This window comes from Hyaloscypha bicolor, assembly GCF_002865645.1.
Source record: "Hyaloscypha bicolor E unplaced genomic scaffold K444scaffold_56, whole genome shotgun sequence".
In the NCBI taxonomy this organism is placed as follows: Eukaryota; Fungi; Ascomycota; class Leotiomycetes; order Helotiales; family Hyaloscyphaceae; genus Hyaloscypha; species Hyaloscypha bicolor.
The window spans coordinates 853,878-878,852 of NW_020194558.1; the positions used below are offsets into that span (position 1 = coordinate 853,878).

General features: G+C 46.7%; 9 protein-coding genes across 9 annotated transcripts; 5 read left to right on the forward strand and 4 right to left on the reverse strand.

Annotated features, from left to right (window-relative positions):
* Positions 1-2,002: 2,002 nt before the first annotated feature.
* Positions 2,003-3,327, forward strand: K444DRAFT_662364 (uncharacterized protein; the record flags this gene model as incomplete). The annotated part of the gene is made up of 2 exons (XM_024886702.1): positions 2,003-2,715; positions 2,797-3,327. The coding sequence occupies 2 exons, from the start codon at positions 2,003-2,005 to the stop codon at positions 3,206-3,208; spliced, it is 1,125 nt and encodes a 374-aa protein (XP_024738136.1). The 3' UTR covers positions 3,209-3,327.
* Positions 3,328-3,444: 117 nt separating this feature from the next.
* Positions 3,445-4,783, reverse strand: K444DRAFT_611492 (uncharacterized protein). Its single transcript, XM_024879952.1, has one exon. The coding sequence runs from the start codon at positions 4,349-4,351 to the stop codon at positions 3,488-3,490; it is 864 nt and encodes a 287-aa protein (XP_024738137.1). The 5' UTR covers positions 4,352-4,783; the 3' UTR covers positions 3,445-3,487.
* Positions 4,784-5,883: 1,100 nt separating this feature from the next.
* Positions 5,884-6,757, forward strand: K444DRAFT_611493 (uncharacterized protein). Its single transcript, XM_024879953.1, has 2 exons — positions 5,884-6,176; positions 6,416-6,757. The coding sequence occupies exons 1-2, from the start codon at positions 6,020-6,022 to the stop codon at positions 6,616-6,618; spliced, it is 360 nt and encodes a 119-aa protein (XP_024738138.1). The 5' UTR covers positions 5,884-6,019; the 3' UTR covers positions 6,619-6,757.
* A 580-nt stretch (positions 6,758-7,337) lies between these two features.
* On the reverse strand, positions 7,338-8,229 carry K444DRAFT_366012 (uncharacterized protein). Its single transcript, XM_024872228.1, has one exon. It carries the CDS (start codon positions 8,012-8,014, stop codon positions 7,565-7,567), a length of 450 nt encoding a protein of 149 aa, XP_024738139.1. The 5' UTR covers positions 8,015-8,229; the 3' UTR covers positions 7,338-7,564.
* Positions 8,230-9,073: 844 nt separating this feature from the next.
* On the forward strand, positions 9,074-10,403 carry K444DRAFT_587206 (L domain-like protein; the record flags this gene model as incomplete). The annotated part of the gene is made up of 2 exons (XM_024878016.1): positions 9,074-9,296; positions 9,376-10,403. 2 exons carry the CDS (start codon positions 9,074-9,076, stop codon positions 10,329-10,331), a joined length of 1,179 nt encoding a protein of 392 aa, XP_024738140.1. The 3' UTR covers positions 10,332-10,403.
* Positions 10,404-10,796: 393 nt separating this feature from the next.
* Positions 10,797-11,923, reverse strand: K444DRAFT_525918 (Aldo/keto reductase; the record flags this gene model as incomplete). Its single annotated transcript, XM_024874500.1, has 3 exons — positions 10,797-10,826; positions 10,913-11,706; positions 11,779-11,923. 3 exons carry the CDS (start codon positions 11,921-11,923, stop codon positions 10,797-10,799), a joined length of 969 nt encoding a protein of 322 aa, XP_024738141.1.
* Positions 11,924-17,818: 5,895 nt separating this feature from the next.
* Positions 17,819-20,289, reverse strand: K444DRAFT_611495 (lanosterol synthase). Its single transcript, XM_024879954.1, has 3 exons — positions 20,043-20,289; positions 18,275-19,987; positions 17,819-18,170 (listed from the first exon to the last, which is right to left on the reverse strand). Exons 1-3 carry the CDS (start codon positions 20,262-20,264, stop codon positions 17,880-17,882), a joined length of 2,226 nt encoding a protein of 741 aa, XP_024738142.1. The 5' UTR covers positions 20,265-20,289; the 3' UTR covers positions 17,819-17,879.
* Positions 20,290-20,837: 548 nt separating this feature from the next.
* On the forward strand, positions 20,838-22,269 carry K444DRAFT_611496 (uncharacterized protein). Its single transcript, XM_024879955.1, has 5 exons — positions 20,838-20,902; positions 21,022-21,323; positions 21,380-21,584; positions 21,640-22,005; positions 22,060-22,269. Exons 2-5 carry the CDS (start codon positions 21,252-21,254, stop codon positions 22,236-22,238), a joined length of 822 nt encoding a protein of 273 aa, XP_024738143.1. The 5' UTR covers positions 20,838-20,902; positions 21,022-21,251; the 3' UTR covers positions 22,239-22,269.
* Positions 22,148-24,484, forward strand: K444DRAFT_366129 (uncharacterized protein). Its single transcript, XM_024872229.1, has 3 exons — positions 22,148-22,269; positions 22,318-24,092; positions 24,162-24,484. Exons 1-3 carry the CDS (start codon positions 22,254-22,256, stop codon positions 24,273-24,275), a joined length of 1,905 nt encoding a protein of 634 aa, XP_024738144.1. The 5' UTR covers positions 22,148-22,253; the 3' UTR covers positions 24,276-24,484.
* Positions 24,485-24,975: the final 491 nt, after the last annotated feature.

Sequence of the window (24,975 nt, forward strand, 5' to 3'; positions counted from 1 at the left end):
GAAAATAAAGTTACTAGTATAAAATAGTTATATTATTATATAATTCTATATTTATTTTTACTATTTATTAAAAATATATATCTTTTAGGAAAAAGTATTACTTAGAATTCTTGAGCCTTTCTAATTTAATAATTATATATACTAGAATAAGGGAATTCTTCTTATCTAAAAATTATAATTATAGTATTATTAAATATAGAAATATAAAAGTTTATATAATAAACTATATATAGAAATTTAAGGAGATTTAAATTATCTCGAATTATTTATAATTAGTAAAGTAAATTAGCTAGCTATATAGGTTAAGTATAGTTTAATTATTATTAGTATATCTTAGCTTTTATAAGTTAGTAAAAGAAAAAATATTTATATCTTTATTTTTATAATTATAATACCTAAAATTATAATTTTTTTAATATTTAAATATATTTAATCTAGGGCTATTAAGTACTAATATTTCTATTTTTAGGTATTATTTATTATAAATTTATTCGGATTTAAATAATTATATTAAATATATATTTTTATATCCTAAAAGTAAATAATAAAGATATAGTTATACTAGCTTTAATTTTAGCCTTAACTTTAATTTTAATTTCCTTCCAAAAATAACTTTAATTCTAATATATAATATTATTATTAAAGCTTTTCTTTATTAAAGATATATTAAATATGGCTTTAGGTAATAGCTTTAGTAAAAATAAAAGTAGTAAAAAAAGTAATAAAGCTATAAATAAGTAAAAAGATAATATTTATAATATATCCTCTAATAATCTAGACTTAGTTTATAATATTCTTTCTTATTAATATATTTAATTAATAAATTCCTTTATTTCTTAATTTTTTTCTTATATATAACCTTCTTTTCCTTCTCTATAATAATACTTTAATCTTTTTATATTACCTAATAATACTACTAAAGTAGTAAAGTAAATTAATAATAAGGCTAAAGTTAAAGAGATAGAGCTATACTAGGGTAAGAAGCTAAAGAAATTAGAGAAAGGCAAGGCAAATCTAGAGATAAGCTTAATATATACTTATAGAACCGAATTCTCTTAAGCTTATATTACTTATAGTAATAAGAAGAGGCCAAGGGGCCCTTTTAAATACTATATAGTTATAAAAGGCGAATTTAATAGTACTTATATAAATTATAGATATAATAATAATAATAAAGTCTATATTTTCTATTAACTTAATACTAATCCTACTAAGTCTAGAAAGCCTTATTCTATATTTGCAAAACCCTTTATACTAAAGCCTCGACCGCCTATAAGATATAGAAAGCAAGTATAAAGACAGATATAAGATCAGAAGGTAATAGGGAAGAAGGTTATAGCAGAGGAGAATAAGAATACTAGAGGAGAAGGAAATAAAGGAGATATAGATAATTCGAGTAATATAGGTAGTACAGAGGATATAGAGAGTAAGGGAGATGGAGATATGCCTCGTAATCCATGGAATTTGCCTTACGGACCACGCAAGCTAAGGGGGGGTTAGGAGTAGTCGAGAATAAGGCGTGTATGCTGTACTTTTTTTTTTTTAGTGAGGTGTGGGGGGGGTGGGCGCGAAAATCAGAAAATCAGAAAATCACTTTTCGCTTCTCGGATTTGTCCGCTAGCCCGCTAATGGCCTCAGTACATACATTGCAGCTTTCAACATTCTCAACCTCCCCAGCCTTGCCATCCCAGAAAGTTCGCGGCCGCTTTCGTCGAACCTTAGCTGGCTAGCAAGCTCAAATGTCACGGTCTACACAGACGACCGTGCATCCATTCTTGCCAATTTCAAGTACGAGGAGATCGCTTCGCTACCTCTGGCGAAGCCTCTCTCAATTCAATGCCCTGTTCCAGCGTGCATATTTCCAATCAGCGGCTACTTCACCTTCCTCCAAAGACTTCTTCTCTATATCAACATAGGCATCGCTACCTTTGCCCTTCATGTTCCCCTATTACGAGGCGTGTCCCAGATATGGCTCACAACTTTTTGGTTCAGCGTGCTGTTTATGTTTGTAGCAACCATAGCAACCACGAAGGTCCCGATGATATATAATCTCGATTTTCAACCGGCGACACTCGTTGTACATGTTGGTTTCTTGCCGACGTTGCTTTGGTTCTCTTTTCGTGCCGAGCCAGGGGAACCTAAACATGCTGCAGGACAAGCACTTGCACAAGCTGCAGCCCATGTAGGCGACCCCGAAGATACAGAAGATCCAGGAGATCCTCGGGCTGCAGAAATCGCAGACGTGCCTGAACATTCTAGGGAAATAATCCCGGCAGGCTCCTGGTACCAGAAGTGGAAGATACAGTTCACAGACTTCCCGATCACAAGAATCCTTGTGCCTATTTACGGAATTTTTGGCGTTGCGAACATCATAATAGCGAATATGACTGAAGACTCAGCTGGGTTCTGGCCTAAAGCAACAGCAGTGTTACTCTCCAATGGCACGAATCACCTCCTCGCAGGCCCATGCTTTGAAGATCTGTCGGGATTCGTAGGCTTGTGGTCGCCTTCACCGTCTCCATATAATGGTATTCGAGCTCTTAACTCTTTGTCGATTTACTATCCGCCTCCTGGGTCCTCGGCGGTAGATGCTTTGCAGTCTATTCCCGAGGCAGCTCTGATTCCACTTCATGTCGGATCGGTGCTCATTTGCTTCGTTATATTCATCTTGTCGTTCATCAGACTAAACTCGCTGGAGAAAAGGCTTCACAGAATGTACGTCATGAATCTTGCTCGATATGCTTACGTTTCCTCAAATCCATGATGTTCTTCTCTTCCAAGTCTAATACGACTCAGGTTTAGAACCACACCGCAAAACAATCGCATAGTTCACTACGTCGCCATTCTTCCATTCATACTCCCTCTCATCCTGGCAGTACTCCTCACATTATTCGTGACCATCAAGTTCGAAATAAATGCCCATAGAGTCAAATTCCCAGAAAACGAACAGTATACCGAAATCGGGCAATGGGGTCCTTACGTCGTCGGCATTCTCGTGTTTGCCGCAACATTAATGGCGAGAATGAGAGGCTGGGATTTTGACACGAAAGGCACAGACGGTCAACATCGTGGTTTCCGGTGGTTGTTTATAGGGGATGGGCTGAGGGGTAGCAGCACAGATGAGAGCGAGGAAAGTTCTAGACTGATGCAGTCAGATCCAGAGCCCCCAATTCAGCTGCAGGCACTGAATCTAGGTACAAGTAGCTAAGCTCCGTAACCCACAACGGGGTGGGCGGAAAGGGCTACACTCCTCTCAGTCACCCAAGTCAAATTGAACTTCTCTTCCACATTGGGAGGACTTGGCGCATTAATAGCCTCCCCAACGCTGTTCCTCAACATAGCTCTATGCGGTCAGACCTTCGGGGTCGTAGCAAAATTCGCGGCTGCATCTTGCGACTTATACTCGAGTATACATAATGAATTAACACTGTAACATCGTATCACACTCAAAAATCCTTCCAAATGCCTCCATTATCTCAATGAAAGATTACCCAGTGCCACTTCCACTACCTTCTCCGCCTGTCATTCTCACGTTATCTGAATTATATCTGTTTGCAATCTCCTCTAGGTGCTGCAACTCTTGTAATTCCCACAGCCTCTCTTTCTTAATCCTAATTCGCTCAACTATATCTGGTATATTTCGCGTGCCTCCCTCATCGCTCCCCTGCTCGGGCTTTGGTGCGACTGGCTTTAGAGAGACCGAATCCTGTTTTCCGGGAGGAGAGAGAGCAGCCTCTGCTTGGTTGCGAGATGGAGTCGCTTCCAGCTCGGAAGGAGAAGGATACCAGTTCAATTGTAACTCAGACCCCATACTTCGGCTGCTGGGGTCCAGCTCATGCCTCTCTTGGTGTGGCTTGAGGGTTATCTCCCGAAGCGTGGTCAAGCCATCTTGATTCTCTTGCTCCGTCTTGTGGATGTTGTAATTCGTGGGAAGTTCGTGCCGATTCGAATTCGTTATCATCTCGTGGATATTGGATTTTGGGTCTGTGTTGTTATTTCCTGGGGGACGCTGACGATGACGTCGGCGATGATAGAGAGATACTATGGCTAGAGCAACGAGAAAGAGCAAGACACCAAGTGTAACCCCAATCCCGATCCCAACTTTTGCCCCAATTGCGAGGCCTTTCGATGAAGTAGATATTGGGTCCTGCCATGGTGGGGTAGTGAAGTTGGAGTAGGGTGTTGAGCTCTGCCCAGCTGGCGAGGAAAGACTGGGCGTGGTTGAAAGTGAGGCCTTGGTAATCTTGATGACCAAAGAGGACGGCGAGAATTGAGTATTTGAAGTTGTAGTTGCAGACACCGCAACAAAGCCAGCTGAAGTTGAGAAGAGGTTGTCGCGCTCAAAAAACATCTCGAGCTGATTGAATATATAAATTGGCATTCCAATTCTAAAAACAGAAAAGCCGGGGATCGGCCTTCTTAAAAAGTAGTGTGGTCGTACAGCCGCCCAGCCCTCAAGCCACGAGCGCGGAGCATGACTGGCAATGTTTCCACCATTTCTATTTCCTCTCAGCCATTTTTCGGTCAGCTGCAGGTCTCACTACTTCGAGAGAATGGGGAGTCAAGAGCTCTGGGCCGATGAGAGCGTGACCTTGCAAGAATCGTGCGATCCGAGAGATCTGACAATTCAAACAAGCACTCCGCTTGAGCCTAACGAAAATTAAAAAGCATGCCATGATTGTGGTTTCCTAGGCTCCATCCCTTTTTTCGAAATTTCTGGCAGTTAATAGTCGTTTGATATTTCTTGGACTCAGCGGGCGAATCCCTAAGGTTACGCGATCTCCCCCTGCGTAAACGTTCGCCCATAGTCAATCTTACGGGCACATCCACTCGCTTCGAGCCCCTTGCACGAGATTGCGATAGGCGAGCTTGACGACACCACACTGGCCTGCTCGTGGTAAAAAGCCAACTGGTTAGCAAAGCGACATAGAAAGCCCGCTCCTGAAACGACTTGGAACTGGTTCTTACCGTAATTGGCCAGTTGTACTGTACTCAGATGCGGCGGCATTGGAAGACTTTCAGTGGCGACGGCTTTCACCTTTTATGTTCCTCCAGATATCGTATTATCCCAAACACCTACAACCCAAGCAATGAAAACAAAGCTATACGTGTTAACAAGTCCTAACCTGATAGTAAAAACTCTCCACGGGTCGCACGATACCCTTGAGATACCTCAATAATCACCACGAGCGCCTTCAGAGTGGTCATCGTAGGAGGCGGTATCTCCGACTTCACTCTCGCAGATTGTCTCCATCACGCCAACATCGATTTCGCGGTGCTCGAAGGCGGAGAAAAGATCGGTCTGATCCGGGAGCAGGTGTGGGCGTTGGGCCGGGTGGTGCTCGCATCCTAGATCAAGTCGGTGTCTTTGCAAATCTCGAGAAGCACCCGGCCGCCAACCGGGACACCGTGTTGCAGGATTTTGAGGGCAGAAAGCTTGCGACGATGGAGTCAAGGGTTTTGCGGAAACTCGGGGGAGAGTGCATTTCATGCCATTTCATTTTTGTTGTATGCTATGGGCAGAGAACTGAAAAGTGTGCGTGTAGGACTGAATATAGGAATTTTAGTGAGTAGCATTGATTATAAAGTGGGAAAGGACTGATAACTTGCGAGGATGGGTCGACGTATTGTAGTGATGTTGTTGTTGGTGTGATGGAGTCAATAGTATGGTGTATGCGTAAAGAGAAATGAGAGATCTCTGACCTGAGGAAATCAGGAAAATCTGCAGAAGCAGAATTTGTGGGTTCTCTTGCGTCCAGCTTTTCTCTTCTTGCTAACGGATTTGCAGTTTTGACCTCAAAATATAGGGTTCTATGGTGTCTCAGCACCAGTAGATGGTCTTGATACAGCGAATATAACGATGGTAGTAGCTCAAGACCAGTGCCGCTATTGGGTGGTCGGGAAAGAGGGCACGGTATTTTGGCTACTATTGGAGAAACTTGAGAAACTATACCGTTTACTGTATATTCTCAGGTACAGCAAAGAAGAGACGCACGCGTTCGCTCACGCCGGACTCGAAATGGCCCTTGTCTCTGATACTGCGCGAATGAAATTCAGCGACCTATGGGAGGAAGTTCAGCTTAGCGCTTTACTTGCTGTTGAAGAAAGATTTCTGGAAGAATGGATGTTGAGCAGAATCGTCTGTACAGGTGACAGTGTTCACAAAGTATGTTCTCCTGAGGAAATGTCAGTTGCAAGATTCTCCTTAAAGGAAACAAACAGATCACTCCAGAATTTGATAAACAAGTCTCGCCATCCAATCTGCAGCATCTCTAGCCAACTATTTGAAACGCCACATAGACAACTATGCCAACAAATCACCCACAACAGGAGAAATGGATCTGTCTCTGGCCGATTTCAAATCTGCGCAACACCACTGAGCCAGGAAAAATCAGTGTGGAAATCATGCATGTACCTTGGCTCTTCGCACACTATCTTTGGTCCCCCATCAAAGTCTTCGCCGCGCTGGGCCAGCGGATGCTGCAGCTGAATTATGCCATCACGTTACTTCCCACGGTCGCTTTTATCTTGTTGCTTCTCCCAATGGTTTCAAAATCAGCGTGGGGACCCATGTGGTCCCTTGTGGTCAACTTTCTTCATCGCCTATTAGACTGTTGACGAGTTTCGCAAAAGACACGACGCCGTACGACCGTTTCTACAATACGGCGGATTTGCAATGGATTCGATTCGCTGTGTGCACTACTTGTGTCGTATCTGCGGGGTTATCTTAGTATCTCAGATTGAATATTTCTTCGGGTTTGATCTACGACCACCACTTGCAAGGTTTGTCACCTACAAATGTCTTCTATTGGATCACCAACAACCCGGTAGACTTGTGGGCCATCTTCTGGGAGCTGTTGAATTTGAAAGAAGCGAGTATGGTGCAGAGAAGTTGGGCGGTATTGTTCGTTACTGGTTTGTTGGCCTCGATACTTGTGGGGCCTGGGGCTACGGTATTGGCGGATGGAGGTGGAAGGAAGAGAGATATTGGCAACTTAGAGGCATCAGGGGGCTGTTAACACCATGGACTAGGACTGCCTGTTGCTTCCAGTTACAACAGCAGGGTATAAAATAAACCAAATGCTGATGGGAGTAGACCCGAGCAAATCAAAGAAAAGAAAGTGGATGTATCAAGAACAACCAAGCACGTGACTGGTAAAACACCCCTGATAACCAAAAACCTAAAGCACACAATAATAGAATACACAAGACAGAAAGCGACAATCCGGCAGGTGCCTCAAGAACTAACTGCTCTCGAGCTTGAATAGGCTAGCGACACGGCACCGAGAAATCTCACAGCATCCTGTGATAAGAATTTCATCTGGATCAAGATCTCATTCACGCCAACTCGAGCTCACAACCAATCACCTCGCCACCAACCAACGCCCCATCCAGCACTGGCTAAAAGGCTGAAGCTGAAATGACGATCGGTATCGTGCCTTGGAGCCGCTTGACTGGGGAATACCCGATGATAGTGCGTATATACGACGATTGTTGGAGGTAGTTCGTGAGTAATAAGTGCAGCTGGCGAGTTTTGATTGAGCACGATGAAGCGTAATATGTGTTATAGCTCATTCGACATTAAGAGTGCTGCAACAGAGATGAAGGGAAATATAGTGCGTTTAGTTGGACGTATAGAATGGTTCAGAGGAAAAGCTGCAAAAAGTATGGAAGTAGTACAAAGTGTGGTGTTGAAATTAAGTCTTGATGCAGGCCGGGCTTCTCCTTCCCCGACTTTGATTTGGAAGATTGACTGCATAGGAATATTAGAAAGTAGTGAATTATTTGAGACCTGTTCCAATCCCTTCAAAGTTAAGCTGCGTATGGTCACAAAGTCGAGATTGGTGGAGTGAAGACACGCTAAGGAGAGCATCAGGCGCAGAACCATCAATAATCTGGCCATGGTCCATCCAGATCTTGGATTTCTTTCATGTTCGATGTGAAGCTCTTGATTCGGGGAGGCTTTTCGCTTATAACAGATCGAGACTATGGCATAGTGACCGACAATATCCATTTACTCTTTGGAATATCAAACCAGGTACACCCTCAGTCCCGAAAGTCTGAAGAGGGACAAACTCTCCCTCATAATCTTCTTTACTCTTTCCAGAACAGTAGCAGCATGCAGTGCAGTGCCCTTTCCCAAAAGCTGGCCTCTAAAAATCAGAATCTTCGATATTTGAAGCAAACTATGGTGGTTTTGACTCGGAGGTTTGCATCAAGGGATTGTCCCTAAGCATTTGCAGAATAAAAATACGGATGTTGATGAACCAAAGAAATAACATCACATCCCGCAAGAATGATCCTGAGCATATTCGTGAAACAAGAAAGAACGGCTTTGAAAATAGAAAATGTGAACAGTCCTGGAGACAACCTTCCCAGTGTTGACACTGGTCAAACAGAGACCTATTGTAGTCCAATCCGCAGACTTGATATGCTTCTTTATTCATTCAATGCCCAACGCATTCTTGTGACCATCAATCGTGTCCCTCGTCACGCTGGAGGTAGCCCAGGCATATGCGTGATCCAGACAACAATCACACATCACTTCCAGATCGAACGCCATTAGATTTTTACAAACAAACATGAACCTCCACCACGCAGAAGTTCGTTGGCAGACCCCATATCCGTATCGAATCGCAGGAGCTACCGGTCCTCGGAACCGTCGCCCCAGGGCAAGCCTCGTGAAGCTGGTGGCGGTGACGCTGGCCTTGCATTGTCGAGTCAAAAGCTGCATTTCTTCAATCTCTTCTGCAGGACCCGCCACATCACCAACGCAGTGGATGTGAATCAAGGCTTAAATATCCTATCGGCTCTCTCGCATGCACGCTGTGTTGTCTCCATGGTGGGGGGTTCCTGTGTTGGATCAAAATTTCTCGGTCACTCTTCCCGCGAAAAAAAGCGCCTCTTCCACTCCACTCCACCTTTTGTCATTCCAGCCCCGCCACCCACCAGACCCGTCTCGCATCTCCTCCATGATTCAACCTCATGAACACCACAACATGCTACGATAGCTATAGCCGGTCCACAAATAATCAAACTCCTTTCTTCTCAGCACAGATATTTGGAGTCCACGATGCCTTCGGAGAAAGAGAAGACGCCACCGTCGCATATCAGCATAAACGGCGATGACGCCGAGGGGCACGACACGCCGAAGAGCGCACGCAGCAGCTCAGGCTGGGACGGCAAGCTGCGCGTGGAAAAGAAGCTCGAACTTGCGAACCCAGAGGCGCTGAGCGATCCAGAGCACTCGGACGAAGAGAATGTGCTGCCTGGGGAGATAATCGATGCTGATGAAGGTCTGCCCCACCCATCCTCTGCCTCCCCCTCCTCCCTTCCATAGCTAAGGCAAGGGGCTAATATGTATGTGTGGGATAGATCTACTCGACGATTACCCCTTCGACAGCGAAGAGATAGATTTGGTACACGCCCGCATCTCCTCCGTCCCCTCGCTCGACCTACAACGGTTCACATCCGTTTCCCGTCTCTGCCTCCGTCAAAACAGCATCACCGAAATCGAAGGCCTGTCCGCGCTCGCCGCCACCCTCACCGAACTCGATCTCTACGACAATTTAATCGCGCATATCCGGGGGCTCGAAGACCTGTTAAACCTCACGTCCCTCGACTTCTCCTTCAACAAGATAAAGCACATAAAAAAGATTTCCCACCTCGTGAAACTCACCGACCTGTACTTTGTGCAGAATAAAATCACCTCAATCGAGGGCTTGGAGGGCTTGGTTAAGTTGAGGAATTTGGAATTGGCGGCGAATCGGATTAGGGAGATTCAGAATCTGGAAAGTTTGACTGGACTAGAGGAGTTGTGGTTGGGGAAGAATAAGATTACTGAGATCAAAGGGCTGGATACGCTGCCAAACCTCAAAATTTTGTCAATCCAGTCAAACCGAATCCGCTCAATAACAGGTTTGGACAAGCTCCCACAACTCGAAGAACTCTACATATCACACAACGCACTCACCACCCTCTCCGGTCTCGAAAACTGCACATCCCTTCGGGTACTCGATATCTCAAACAACCAGATCACGAAGTTGGAGGGGATAGGCCATTTGGAGGAGATTGAGGAGTTGTGGGCTAGTTATAACGGCTTTGCTGATTTTGGGGAGGTGGAGAGGGAGCTAGGAGGCAAGGGGAAGCTGACGACTGTTTATTTTGAGGGGTGTCCGTTGCAGTTGAAGGCGCCGGCTTTGTATAGGAATAAGGTTCGCCTGGCGCTGCCGCAGGTTGTGCAGATTGATGCTAGTAAGTACCTTTTTTCTTCTTTTCGCTGGACTGGCGTGGTGGTTGGGTTGGGAGAGAAGGCTAACGTTGTTGTGTAGCTTTTGTTAGGGTCTCATGATGGGTGTTAGAGAGGGGTTGCAAAATCAGCTGGGCATGCACTTTGAATTTGCGAGAAATGACGGGTGGGTGGATGGATATAGCATGGAAATATAGCATGGAGTTACGGCTTGGGATGAAAAGCACATCACATCACCGCACCGCACAGAACAGCACGGCGATCGCTTTGGCTTGGCTAGCATAGAGCTCATCAAGGCGTTTGGCGAAATTTGGATCGTTTGCCAGTCCTCAGACTTTCACATTGACTTTTGACTCGGATTTGACGTTGAAGTTGATTTGACATTTCATTCGAAATTGCATGCTATAAATAAACCCTCTACATACGATAGAAAACCACCGGGTAACGAGAAGGAAGATTCGTGATATCATGCCTACCTAGATGCAACGCCCAGAAAGCCGCTCTCAGTCCCTGAGATGAGCATCAAGTTGTATCGAATGGGATCGGTCTAAGCAAAGATATGCAGGGTTCCAAGATACTGTGCCTCAAATATAAGCAAACTCCTTCCAACTCCTGCTCCGATACTAAGGGAAGGGGGGCGTATTAAAGGGGTAAGGCACTCACATCAGTAGGGTTATTAAACCTCAAATGCCTATCCAACCCACTAATAGCTTCCAACTCGTTTACATCCAAATCAAACCCCGTGACCTCCAAATTCTGCGCCAACCGGGCCGCATTATTACTCTTCGGGATGACCGCCAGCCCTCTTTGAGTGGCCCATCTAAGCAGCACCTGCGCTGGCGTCTTCTTGTGCTTCTCAGCGATAGTGACAATGGTAGGGTGTTCGAACAGCACGGGCGAGTCTTTCGCTTTTTGCCACTCCAGCTCGATGAAGGATTGGGGCCCGAAGGAGGAGTAGGCTGTTACTGCGATTCCCTCCGACTGGGCGAGTTGGAGCAATGTGGGTTGCACGAGGTAGGGGTGGTGCTCGATTTGCAGGGTTGCGGGGCGGATGTTTGCGTAGCGGAGTAGATCCAAGATCAGAGAGCCCTGGAAGTTGCTGATACCGATCGACTTCGCGAGGCCCTTGTGCACCAGGTCCTCCATCGCATGCCACGTTTCTTGGATCGAGGCTTTAGAGAGTTGCACATCGCCGTCCTTCTTGGAGTGTGTCCAGCCGGGTGGATACCGAGTCTCGACCGGGACGTACTTTAGGGCCACCGGGAAGTGCATGATGTATAGGTCGAAGGAGTCGATGCCCCAGTCGGCGAGTTGTTTGCGGCAGATGGGTTCGACTTTATCGGCGTCGTGGAAGGAATTCCAGAGCTTGGAGACGAGGAAGAGGTCTTCGCGCTTCACGAGCCCGTCTTGAATGGCGCGGGCGACGCCTTCGCCGGCTTCCTTTTCGTTGCCGTAGTCTGGGAAAATATTGTGTGAGCTTCGATATGAAGGGTAGAAGTGGAGGAGAGAAGGGGAGGAAGGAAGCTTACCACAAGCTCCGTCGAACAATCGGTAGCCCACCTTGATGGCGTTGTACACGGTGTCGGCACAAGTAGCATTGTCCACCTTCCACAGACCGAAACCCACCTGCGGCATATCATGGCCGGAATTGAGCTTGAGGGTAGGAGAAGCCATTGTCTTTGCAGTTGCGTAGAATCTCGAATTCGGAGTGGCGAAGGTGAAGGGAGAAGGCTTGGAGTTATGAGCTCGAGCTGGCGGGGCAGATGGCGCAGTCGAGAACGACGCGAAGCGGGGCAGCACCGAGATCGATATTGGCGAGGTCAAGTGCACAGCTGGGCTGCATTCACACAGAGTCAGTCTTGCTGTTTGCGGGCTTTTGTGTGGGGGTAGCAGATTGGGAGGATTTTACCGCGATATGAATCGAATCGATTTCATGTAGAGTTGCAACGCAGCTGTTGGACAGTTTCGTTTGACTTGACCAACTTGGTCACCAATTGAAGGGACGGGGCTTGATGTTATATGGGAGGCAATAATAAGAGATAGGGGAGAAAAGGGAATTCCAAATTAGCTAAGTAGCCGTCGGATATGGCGTCCTGGATGCAATGGGCCGGTTGGTCCACTGAGGGAGGGGCAGAGACGGCTCTGCCCCTCCCTCGTCGTCATGACATGTCCCTGCCCTAACCTGTGTGGTGGCCGGAAGGTCATCGCGAGCGCAGGTGCACACACTGTGAATCATCGGGAGGCGGGATAAATGAGATACTTACGGCGTAATAGATGTCGTCGCGCAACAGATACGCTGGTATTGGCTGGCGGCGATGCATAATGGAGGCGGCTACGGTGGTTGGGGTGTTTAGGCTGTTTGTGGTGTTGAAACAAGGCTGGAGATGCGTTTATCCAGTCGGGTCAGGCACCTTGGTAAACAGGACAGGGGCAATTGAGGCGGAAGCACATCCTCCTTCCCACCTAGCCTTTCCTCTTCGAGCATCAGCCGCGACGACGCTGCATCTAAGTGCAGCGAAGGTGCCTTCAAGACATGTAATTTACCTCGACAACGCCACGTGAGGTACTTGAAAATATTCCGTGGCAAATGTACTGTGGACGGGAGGACTTGTCTTAGTGGACGGCACGGAAGATTCCCAGTCCGGATCTAGGCCTTGTCTATATCAGATCCTCTGATTGGGGTATCAAGTGAGCAAAGAGTTCGACATATTGTGTAATTACCCGGTGTTCCACGGGGAGGAGAAAGATCTGGGCATTACTCATCAATCTAGTGATTTTGAGTCTGTGGAGTTGCTCTCTAAGCAGGCCTGTGAGGTTTTGCCATCGCTGGCTAGTGGTAGCTGGTCGAAGAGAAGAACACGTGCAAGAAAGCAATAAGCAATGAACTTCCTCCGAAGTTCTCTGACGGCGGGGTAGCTGAAACGAGCAGGTCAGCCCTACGAAGATGAAGCTAAGCCATGAAAAGCAAGTGGGGTGAGGCACGTGCTGACCATGTGACAGTGAAGTATGTCTCCACAAACAAAAGAGTGGGGAGATGGAAAAGAGCCATCGACTCAGAGGAGCCAATTTGGTGTTATGTCGTACGCCTTAGTCAGAACGCAGTTGAAAAAGGAAAGATTTGCTAGCGATGATTCGAGTCTATGCCCTGTCAGTTCAGTTTTCTTTCTCTCTGGGTTACTTGGCATTAGGTTCCAGGGTCCTTTCCTCCACACGTCCTGGACTTCCCAAAGCTACTTTCAGGATACACCGTGGCAAGGTTCTAGGAGCTGCTTCAAAGGCCCTGAAGCATCAAGACCAAGGACTAAATCTTGTATTTAGTGTTCTGCCGATATCCAGCCCTCTTCTTGGTCTACTTCTTCAAATGTGGTCGTTGCTTCTGCAGCCGCTCGTTTAAGCAATCCAAAAGCAGGAACCGGTAGATAGCGTGGTGAGTGCGTTGCAACATCCAGCGTGGTGTTGCTCAACTCTTCGGGATCCGGGATGCCAAGGCACGTCACAACAAGCTCAGAAGCTCCTGTATATGTCACCCATCATTTCCATCTGACGGCCTCGCTCAGTCCGTCTTGTTGGTTGATGCAAAGCGCATCGATCCAAAGCATAAGGTTAAGACATCTAACTCGCAGAACGCGCAGAGCACACAAAAGGTTCTGCCACACTGGAAGAAGCACACCGTTTACCGAGATCTTAAAACCGAGACCGTCGGGTCCGCCCCAGACATACGAAAGGGTATAATACGTGCCTATAGAGGCAAAGTCTACAACGTAAAGTTTGCACTGAAGCTTGCTGTTTTAGGGATGAGGAGTTCGGGATAACTGAAGTAGCCGAATGCGTCTGCAGGGGCTGTCAAGGAACATATAACAGGAAGTTGATCTGCTCAATGCGCTCGTCAATTGTGCTAACAAAGGAAATGTTTGAGAAACTAGTCATTGCATAGAAGTTTGGATGAGAAATGGGCCTGATATTGAGGAATGAAGTTAAAGTCAGTGAGGGTGAGCTAAGGTTTAGCGAGATTAAGGGGGCTGGAAAGCAAGTCAGCTTTGCTGCTTGCCCCCACTTTATTGTGGGTGTACGCTACAAGACGGTTCCAAATAACAGATCGCGTACTCCCTTAAACATTACACAATTCCTATTATAATATTTCTATTACTATATTTAGTTTACTAAGATAAACTAAGCTTTTTATTAAGTTAAATATTTGTTATTTATATACTATTATTTAATAAATGTATTATAATTATTTATAAAAATTACTTGTAATTATAATAGCTAATATAATTATATAATTTGTTAGAAATAAGAATTGGGAAACAGGTCTGAAATAAGGAACACAGCTAGAGGTATAAGCAAAGCATTACTAAAGGTTGAGGCATTTCTCTCTTCTTTGCTTGTAACGGCGGGATCGAGGCAATGGCCAGAGCTCAAAGATCCAAGAATCTCATGTATTGAAAAATACTAAGCTAAAGAGAAGAAGGAGAGGGTCAAAAGGAGGGAAATACTAGCTAAAACCACTGAAACGCCGGCTAGCTAGGTGAAACTGGTCATGTGACAGCCACTCCCCTTTGGCCCCAGCCAGCGCCGTCACATTGCTCTCTAGTTTAGTATTTTTAATATATGAGATTCATTAAACTTTAAGCCTTTAACTATTGCATTAATTCCGCCGCTATAGTAATAATTTATGCATAGAAATTTATTTCATAATAAGAGACTTTATTATATAAAAGTTATATTAAAATTCTAATAAACTAATTATTAAGAGCAATAGAAGCGCCACGTATAATGTGACTTCCATCTTTACTTCGCATATTGGTAGTCTTACTAATAGCTAGATCCATATCTAGTCGTCAAGCGAACAGAGCGCTTCTTATCCATGAGCATCTGCACATGACCCTGCATTGATCGGAGAGCTTTTATTCCAGGCTGAAGTGCTGCGAATAGTCAGTACTTAATACTTTTGTACTGTTACAGTGAAAGATTAAGTACTCACTCTTTCGCTCACCTCGTATTTCTTTTTAGTCATTTCCAAAGACCTTGTACTTTGGTCTCAAGTCAATTTCCGTCTCGTACGGGTCCCCTTTCGGTTCCAAGTCCAACATATCCTTATATACCTTTTCACAATCTAAGCCAGAAGTCCTCTCACTCCACAAAAATCGTCTCAAGATATACTTCATCCGGTTTAGGCCAGGCTTGGGAATGAAATTCTTCCGAACCTTCTTGAGTAAATTCACGAACCAAGGTTTGGTGGTATCCTCCACAGCCGCCGCGGTAACCAAAACCCATAATAAAAGCTCGATATCATCTCCCCAGTAAACCTTAAGATCCGTTTTCTAGGCCTATTTCAGTTTAGTAACTAGTATACCTTGTAGGCCCGATAAGAAGCAAAATGGTCTGAAGTGCTTGTGGTGGAAAAGGAAGGCAGCTAGGCAATAACATCGCTCGTAAGCTGCCGTTAGGACTTTCGATTTTCGGCGATTAACTCCGTAAGGCGATACGCAATCCACCCTCGCTGTTGATCGAAGTGGGTTGTTATAGTAGGGGTAACAACTCCACCCCTACACGACTCCATGAGCTGAACAACGTTCCCTGATGTGCTTTACCAAGTTTAAGAATTGATCGCTGAGTACACCTCGTATAGACCAGGGCTCCGCCTCATCTGATCTTTGAATTATAGACGGAAAACTGATTGGACTGGAATAAAGGCGGTAGCGCGGTGGCGTATCTGTGAAAAGACTACGGAACTGATCCGCCCTTTTCTTTCGTTAGTAACAAGTTTGCTAAACGTGCGTGGTGTATGTATGAGTTTCACCAGATTACTCGCCAATAGATCAACTGGTTCGTCGCACGCACACTGTCAACGCCTCCACGCAAAGCTACTATCCGGTAAATCCCATCCATATGGTTTCTTTGACCTTTAAAGTTCCTGAACATTAACTACTTCAAGTCAGTTGAATGTATCCGAAAGTCATAATGTAGTTCTTGAAAATGGGTCTCCAACATACATCACTTGCTTGGAGGAAACATATACTCGCCAATACTGTATCACCTGTCGCCTGCTGTATGTCCTGCAGGGACTGATTCATGAGTCTTATTGCATTAATCCTGTGAACCAAGGTGGTGGCACTCTCAGTCTTGCACCCAGAACGAGCGTCTATGAGGCTCGAGGAGAACGACAGAAGTGCATGGAACATAGATGCATCGTTTAAGGCCAATGGCACCAGGACTTTAGTCACAGGGGTTGAAGTTTTCTTCGCGGCTTGTTCGAGGGGGCAGAGAATAGGACTCAGCTCAATGATCCCTAGCCGGGCATAAATGTGAGCAGGGCTGGCGCTGCCGTTTAAGCAGACACCCGATGTGGAACGGGTATCACTAACAGTGCTGCAGAAGCATCTCAATTAGGCCATTGTTTTGCCACATTAGGATTGGGAAACTCGAGAAAGGATCTCTATTACCGGCCCCAAGGCGGCGCTGGTTTTCCAACTCTAAAGCCGGCAATTCATCCGTTCCACCGTGGTCACCGGGTTGTGTTACCATACCCCTTTCCTCTTGCCTACTCGCCTCTAACCGATGTGGGCAGGCCTCTGTATGTCTCAGTGAAGACTCACGAGACTCGCCACCTCCGTAGTGTGGACACCGCTTTCTTGTACCTCCATTCTCGAGGTGTCCAAGTCCTTTGCAGGCGCATCCAGGACCAGGGGGTCTCGCCAAGAGGCGGGTTTGGCGATCACCTGGGAGAATAGCCGAACGGGCATGATCTTTTACGCGCTTGCCAAGATTGCTTCATGGCATGCTTCCGCACCTTCTTTCGGTGAACGGCATCCTTACGCTGCACGGGGTTCGTGAAATTGAGGAATTCGAGCGCAACGTACTGCTTGGAATCATGCGGCGCTATTTTGCCTCGATCTAGAACGACTTCCATCGCCTCGACCTCTTTGCGACCTCCCCTCACGTGACTAAACTCCCTAAAAGGGGTGTAGTGTTTGCCAAGCGAGGGTTAATTGACTCCTTCTTTCTTGATTCGTCGAAGAAGGTTCATCAGTGCATGAGATGTGAATATGGTGCATGTAATGACATTTCTCTCAACATTGTAGCTATCGTGCGAGCGATTGTGGGGTGACTTTGGCAAAAAGTTATGGACTAGGTATTATGAGAGATATTGAGTGGGCGGATGCAGGATCCCTGAATAATCATCTTGCAGGTCAGGAATCAAGCCTGACTGTGTATAAAGCCAGGATTACTAATAACTTAGTCTATATATTTTCTTACTTTTAGTATAAATATATACTATATTAGTTATAGATTTATTACTACTTTTTACTACAATTCTATTTGTGCTTTTTATAATTAAAAGAATATACCTTTACTTAATATCTTTAAGTATATAATTAAACTTAAAAATAAAAACTAATTTATAATTAACTTTATTATATATTAATATTTCTTATTTCTTTTTCTCTTTCTTCTTTTCTTCTTTAAAACTCATAAAATAAAAAAAGACCTTATATTAAAATCTAGTTTACTTATATCTATATACTATATATAAGTAATAAATTATATAAGTGTAATTAAGTAATTTTGCTTATTAGTTATAATATGCTTGGGTTAAATATTATTATTTATTGACGGCTACCAAATTTCAAATAATCTTTTCGTTCGGATAGCGTTTTGCGAACTTGCCGAGAGCCATTATCGTGAAGATGAATTTGTAGTTCGGATAAGAGATCAGGACGCTGTTGTTAAAAACCCCTTCCAGCGCTTCCTGCGCCCACTCGCCGTTCGGCAGCTGGCGGTCCATAATCAGCTTGATGCCCTTGCGCAGCGGCTCCATGTGTGGGTATTCAGCCTGCAGCAGACCGATGATGGCAAAGGCTGTCTGTACGACTTGACTCCCGCTGGGGTGCTCGGTGTACTTAAGTTTCTCGCAGCTCTGTTTTTGGAATAGTTAGAGACTTAAGTAGATAAGACGAAAGGTGAGGATGGAATCATAAAAGAAAGCTTATCCAACGGTGCAACGCAAAAAAAGAGACTTACATGATATGATTCAGACCAGCCGCCGTCCTCGCGCTGTTTCGACACCAGGAAATCGCACCCCCGCTTCGCGTGAGAGCTGTTACCGTACGTTTCGCCGATGGTGAATAGACTCTCCAGGGCAAACATAGTACCATACGTAAAACACACACCCCAACTGCCGTACCAGCCGCCTTCCGGATACTGCGCCGTTTTGATGTATTGGACCGCGCGCTGCAAGAAGACCTCCAGGTCGTGTCTGCGATAGTCGGGCCAGTATCTCTGAAAGAGGGCCAGGCCCGTTACAACGGCTGTGGTACACTCCGGGTAGTCGTACTCGTACATTATGCGACCGAATACCTCGGCCCCGTTGAGATACTCGAGGTACGGGCCCGCTCTTGTCCTTTCGTAGGATGAACAAGCCCCGGACGGATTTTGGTACTCTAATAGGGTGTCGACGGCATCGTAGATGCGTTGGTCTTCGAGTAGTTGCGGGTATCCGGGTGTCTTTTGGAGGAGAATAACTGCTTTCAATGCTTCCGCGACACAGTCGCTAACCGGATAGCCTTGATCCTTGTTACTGAAAGCCCAGCCTCCCTTACGCCTCTGGCGGTAAGAGATATCTGCATCAATACAGTCTTCGCGGATCTGTTGGGACTCAAGAAACCCAAGCGCTTTCACGAGCATTGGTTTCCATTTGGGATCCTCAGCGAGACCAGCGTGGACGACGGCTTGAATCAGGAACGCTGTATCCCAGTTCTGAACGCCGTTGGTACCATTAACTAACATGCCTTCGGCGTTTACCCAGAGGAACTCTTCGAGTCGCTCACGGTGGCGTCTAAGGGAATACGAGTCTGGGCCATCCCGGATGTAGCAGAGGATGGTATTTAATGGGCCGTTTACCGATGCGAGATCCGCGTAGTCCGAGTTCAAATCCTCCATATCCACCAGTCGACTAACCCATGCTTCCGCACGGCCTACGAGCCATCTGGGGCGGAGAAATGGATTCCACACATTCATAATCGTCCAACTAAATGCATTCAATATCCAGGACTTGGGGTGGTAATTGTCAATTTCCGCGATGTTGTTCCTCTCGGCCGCCCAATCAACAGTCTCCCACGGTTGCGTGAAGAGTTCCTGACGCAGCTCTCGGATCACCTCGGTCTCAGGCATCGTCCACCTCTTCGACCAGATCCATGACATTGGTAAGAATACCATTCGAATGTGTACCCACCACCGCCATGGAGTAACTGGGATCCAGTCCGGCAGTAGCCATAATTCGGGCGGTATCGGGTTGACAATGTCCCAGTCGCACACGCCCAGCATGGCGAGGAAGAACTTGGACCAGTGTGGCGCTTTGATTACTCCTCCTAACGAATGTAACCGCGCTCGCGCTTTCACCATGATGGGGTGTTCGGCATCGACGCCGAGGAGGCGTAGTACGGTGTAATTGAGTGATGTGCCGAAGACGGTGCTGTCGCCTTCGATGTGGAGGCCCCAGCCGCCGAGCTCGGGGTGTGCATGTGCGAATAGGTAGTTTCGTAGTTCAATGGCATAGGGCCAGGGGATCGGGGTGTTGGTCGCTACCCAGGCGAAGACGACAGAGGGAAGCAAGAACATTGGGCCGCCGTACTCGCAGCCCCAGTGCCCGGGCGGCAGCTGCAGCTTGGAAAAGTAGGTGAGGCCATTTTGAAGGGCGTCGAGAGGCCTGGTGGGCAGTGGGAGGGTGGGTTGGTTCTGTCGACCGGATCAGTCAGTCTGATGGGCCTGGATGCGAGGCTAGGAGGGTTACCAAAGGGAGGTTGAGGTAGTACTTGTCTGCTAGGCTCAGAGGCCACTCTTTGGCGGCTTCGTCGTCGTCTAGGTAGTGCCATGTGTGCCGGCCTGAGTCGCTGCGCATGCGCCAGCGACTGCGGTCTATTTTGGTGGGGATTCCTGGGTGCTTGAGCGGCCGGTCATCCTTCCAAGACGCGCGAAGTCTCATAGTGCTCTCTGTGCTGTAAGATTCCCCCATGATGGTGGTTGAATATGGTGGTGGTGAAAAGGGGATAAATTAAAATGACAGCCCCCCAGGCGTCGATTAGGGGTGTCGAGCAGGGCTAGACTAACGAGCCTGGCCGCATAAGTCTGTGCTTTTAGCAGGCCTCGCCAAGGCAAGTCATTTGCTTCACTTCGTAACAATTAAACAGTTGTAAATCACATTGCCTTAAAACTCGAGCGTATTAAATAAGAGAGAGAATCTATTTAAAGTTTTAAGAGCTTATTCAAAGTCTTTGCGATATAATTTAAAATTATTAAAGTTCTCTTTAGGGCTCTTTTATTAGCAAAATATACTAAGAGCACAGAGTTGTCACGAGCACAAATCTAGGGCTTGGAAAGCGTGGCTAGACTGTCTCTATTTCGATGATTCAAAGCTGAAGAAGAGAAGAGGTTGTCAAAGGAGCCTCGGAACTAAATAAACGCGGGACGCGCACGGGTCCACGTGCCGCGACTTACTAAGGTTAAGCGAAGCCGGTCCACGTGACTTGACTTCGCTCTGAGAACACGACCAGGCTCAGGATCTCCAGGCGAGAAGACACGACTGGAAGGAGAGAATACTCAGAATCATCGATCCACGCCACCTAGGAGTCATCACACCCCATTGCGCTTACGGTACGCTTGCTCAATCTCTTGCTCCGATTTCTGAGATAGCGGCTGAGTGAGAGCCTTGTAATCCTTGGCGTTGTTGTCCCATGTTTAGAAGCTCCCTCTAAGGCTGAGACTCGAATCAGTTGGAAATGGAATCGCAATCTAATCCCGACATCTTCGAAGCGGCCCGGGATCGATTCATCGACTCTCTCAGTCCCGAGGACCGTTTGCTCTATTCGCCCTGCGTCTCAGCCGAAGACTTCAGAGAGGCTGTCAAGAAGTTGGAGGCGACCGTAGCGCGAGTGGGACGTCGGGGCAACCGATGAGGTGTGTATACACACTCTCAAAGCGTCTTGAGCCATATTTCGAGGTCATGAACATCTTCATCCAGTCGAATCCCCAGTATTCGGCCCTCTTTTGGGGCGCTTTTCGTCTTGTTCTTCAAGTAGGTCTCATTTTCTGTGCCTTGAGCGACTGGACTAGATCTGATGTCCGTTGCAGCTGTCAAGTAATCTCGTCACTTTCTTCGAGAAGCTCCTGGAGCTCCTCGACCAGCTTCTCACTTTCTTTCCCCGGTACGAGGAGGTTGCGAAGCTATGCAACGATGAGAACTCGGAGCGGATCCGTAAGAATATCGAGGAAATCTACGTAGACTTTCTTGGGATATTCCAGATCGCCGTCAAAGTCTTCACACGATCTACTGGAAGTATGTTCCGTCCTAATATAACCCAGAGCAAGTTAGGATATTGAAAATTCTTCAGAACTCAAACGAACACCAATGGTTTTGGGGAGCCTTTTATGGCAGCCATTCGATGTCAAGTTCAAGGAACTGCTTGAGAGAATGGAAGTTCATAACCACAACATTTCTGAAGAGGTCAATGTTTGGAAGTTCAAGCGCGATGGCAAACAAATTGCTGCCACGGCAAATTGGCGCGAGTATGTTCAGAAAGAGCATCAAAGTGCAGAACGGGAGCGCGCCCTGGCTCAGGAAGAGAGGCGTCTGATGGCGGAGGAGAGACGTCTCATGGAAGCAGACAGTGAAGAGAACGCAGAGTCGAGGACAAAAATTCCTCTTCTTCTGTCCGAAATTCGAGATGCCAAGTCTCATTTGGAGCAGCAACGCCTTAGTAATCATTCCTTGAATCTCTCGTGAGTTGCAATAGTTTATTAACGTTACGTAGATGCAACGGTTGCAAGAGTTCAGGAGTGGTTGCGGCCCTCAGACCATGTTGACGCGCGGGAGATGAACTCCAAGATGCGTGATGGTTCCACAGCATTGTGGATATTTGACCACCCGCAGTACCGATCCTGGATAGATACTGAGCACTGCGCATGCCCAAGCGGCAATAAGAGATCATGAAAGTTTGCTACAAACATGCTTTGGATTCATGGTATGTTACCTTTTGACCCAGAAATGACACACTGTTAACACAACTTAGGACATCCAGGATCTGGTAAAACTATTTTAGCCACTTCGGTCCTGGACGAGCTTGACGAAAGCGAAGACCAACCCGAAGACGGGATTCGCGTGGTCTTGCATCATTTCTTCCGATACAACTCCGAAGCATCCAGATCACCAGCATCTGCGTTCCGTTCCCTTCTTTCTCAAATCCTTTGGGGTTGTCGTCATGACAAATATATCGTTGACAAATTTACCTTTATGATGACATCCAAGTCACAAGGGCAGCTGGACGCCTCGGAAGGGACCTTGGGCGATCTGCTTCAAATTTGTCTCGATCCAAACGCCATAATCGTGGTGGATGGCGTTGACGAGTGTAGCGATAGCGACTCCTTTGTCTCCTCACTACTTCGGTTGTCATATGCTTGCAATCCGAGAATACTTCTTCTCGGTCGCGTTAACGTTGCTCAACTCCAACGCTCAGTTCCGATTAAGTCACAGCTGAGTCTCTCAAAGCAGGAGCTCTCGTTGGACATTCGGCTATTCTGCGAACACAAGCTTGAGGACTTGATAGAGGAAGAACTATTACCCGAATCTGCATCAAATGACCTCGAACGGCTAATTGAACACCTCGTCAACGGTGCAGATGGTATGTTCTTGTGGGCACGGTTAATGTTCGAGTTTCTTCGTTCCACCTCCTTGTCCCAGAAGAGAAGGGTAAATATCATCGCCGAGATCAAATTCCCAGAGGGCCTCGAGAAAATGTATCATCGTATCTTCCTCCTTATCAGCCAGTCTGGTCACTCAACACGCAATCTGGCAACAAACATTTTCACATGGCTTGTATTTGGTGCTACCCCCATGACGACTCGTCAAATTAGGCAGACATTGGTCATAGAAGGCTTCTGGACTTCGGATACCTCGGAGGATATCAGTGAATTCGAGAGTGCAATAATCATGGCCTGCAAGGGGCTTGTTGAGCTTGTCCCAATGTCCAAGGATTTGCCTAATGCCCGTGGACTACAACTAATTCATTCAACCGTCAAGGAAATCCTCACCTGCCCCGATCCAGCTTCCGGTCTTGAATCTACGTCACTAAGCCAGGAGCTTATCAAATTACCAACACCAGAAATCGCTAATTTTAATATTGCACATTGTTGCCTTCGGCAATTGTTGCACTATACGCCAGTTGGACCTTTGTCAGAGCAAATGCATCGAAGTATATCGTGCCTCGATTTGGCTGCAAACCTCCCGTTCACAGATTATGCTGCTGTCTACTGGGTGCATCACGCATCAGCAACAATCATAGACACCTCCAAAATCACGACACATAATGCGCAGGTAGACAAGTCATTCGAAAATGCTTTTCTCGGCTTTGCTGCAGACCTCAGAAAATTCTTGAGTATCCCGAAGACAGTCACTGTGTGGCTTGAAGCCTTCTACACGAGCTCTCACGCTGATCGTCCGTCGGGATCTGGACTACGGACATGGGCGAGCTGGCTATCGGATCTAACCCAGGAAACCAACCTCAGAGTCGATGGTGCTCTTCTGGGCATGATCTTTGAGTTCTGCAGCGACCTTGACCGCATTGTCAGGATTTGGGACTCGAACTTGCGATTAACGCCGCATATTGTGTGGGATGAACTCACCGCAGCTGGCCTTGCACCAAGTCAAATGTTCTTCTCGTCTGGTAGTACGAGGGTCAGATCTCGGGCTCCCAATAGGCCAAGTGATTTTGCTGCTGCTGTAGCGAATAATCCAGAGGCGTCGATGTCTGCTGTTTCGGCAGACGGATCTTTGCTAGGGGTCTTGAGTGTATGGTCTGCAGCCGACCTGTAAGGCTGATTCCCAATACCGCGTATCAGATTGCTGACATCGCTCTAGGTGCTCTACTATCGTCAAGAGCGGGATCATTGCCTCTGTCTACATCGCGTCATACGAGCTGTGGCCCCTGGACTTGGATCGCCAGCGCGTTGCCCGAGTCGTTGTTCAACTTGACGCCCAAGATCGAAAATATTTCAATATGTCCAGCCAGAAGCCTATGTCGATTAGTTGCGACAACTTATTGTTCTCAGTGTCCCACAAAATATGGAGATTGAGCCCACACCCAACATCCCTAGCTCGAGGGCTCACGCAAGAACCATGGCCCGAGCCTATCGAATTCAGTACAGTTATCATCCCTGATGGCTTTTTCGACAATGAAGGGTGGGAGCTATGTGCCTCAAGGGTTGCATTCAGTCCTACTGGAAAATATGTGATACTCAATACGCTGCGCAGGACTTCCAACAACAATCCACATAGTCTTACCACCAGGCTTGAATTGCGACCAATAGTAGCAGCCTTCGAGTTAACGCCAGTATTAGACGTTGTGCCACTCCTGGCTCTGGCTATGGGTCATTCCTTTGGGAGCAACTTTCAAATTATATTCCACCCCACTCGGCCTCTCTGTGTTCTTTGGCTGGGGGAAGATGAGTCCGTGGGTTCAAATGCCTCACGAGCTCTCTTGTGTTTTTGGAATTTTGGAATTGGTAAGTGTTTGCCCCTTACCCTGACTTGCGCTCAACAAACCACGACAGTGACAAGAGCACGGAATGAAATTCGAGAAATCGAAGATTCCAACCTACCCCTTGAGGCGGTCCATTTCTCCAAATGCGGCTTGTACCTCATCTCAAAGACGAAGTATACGAACTCGGTCACT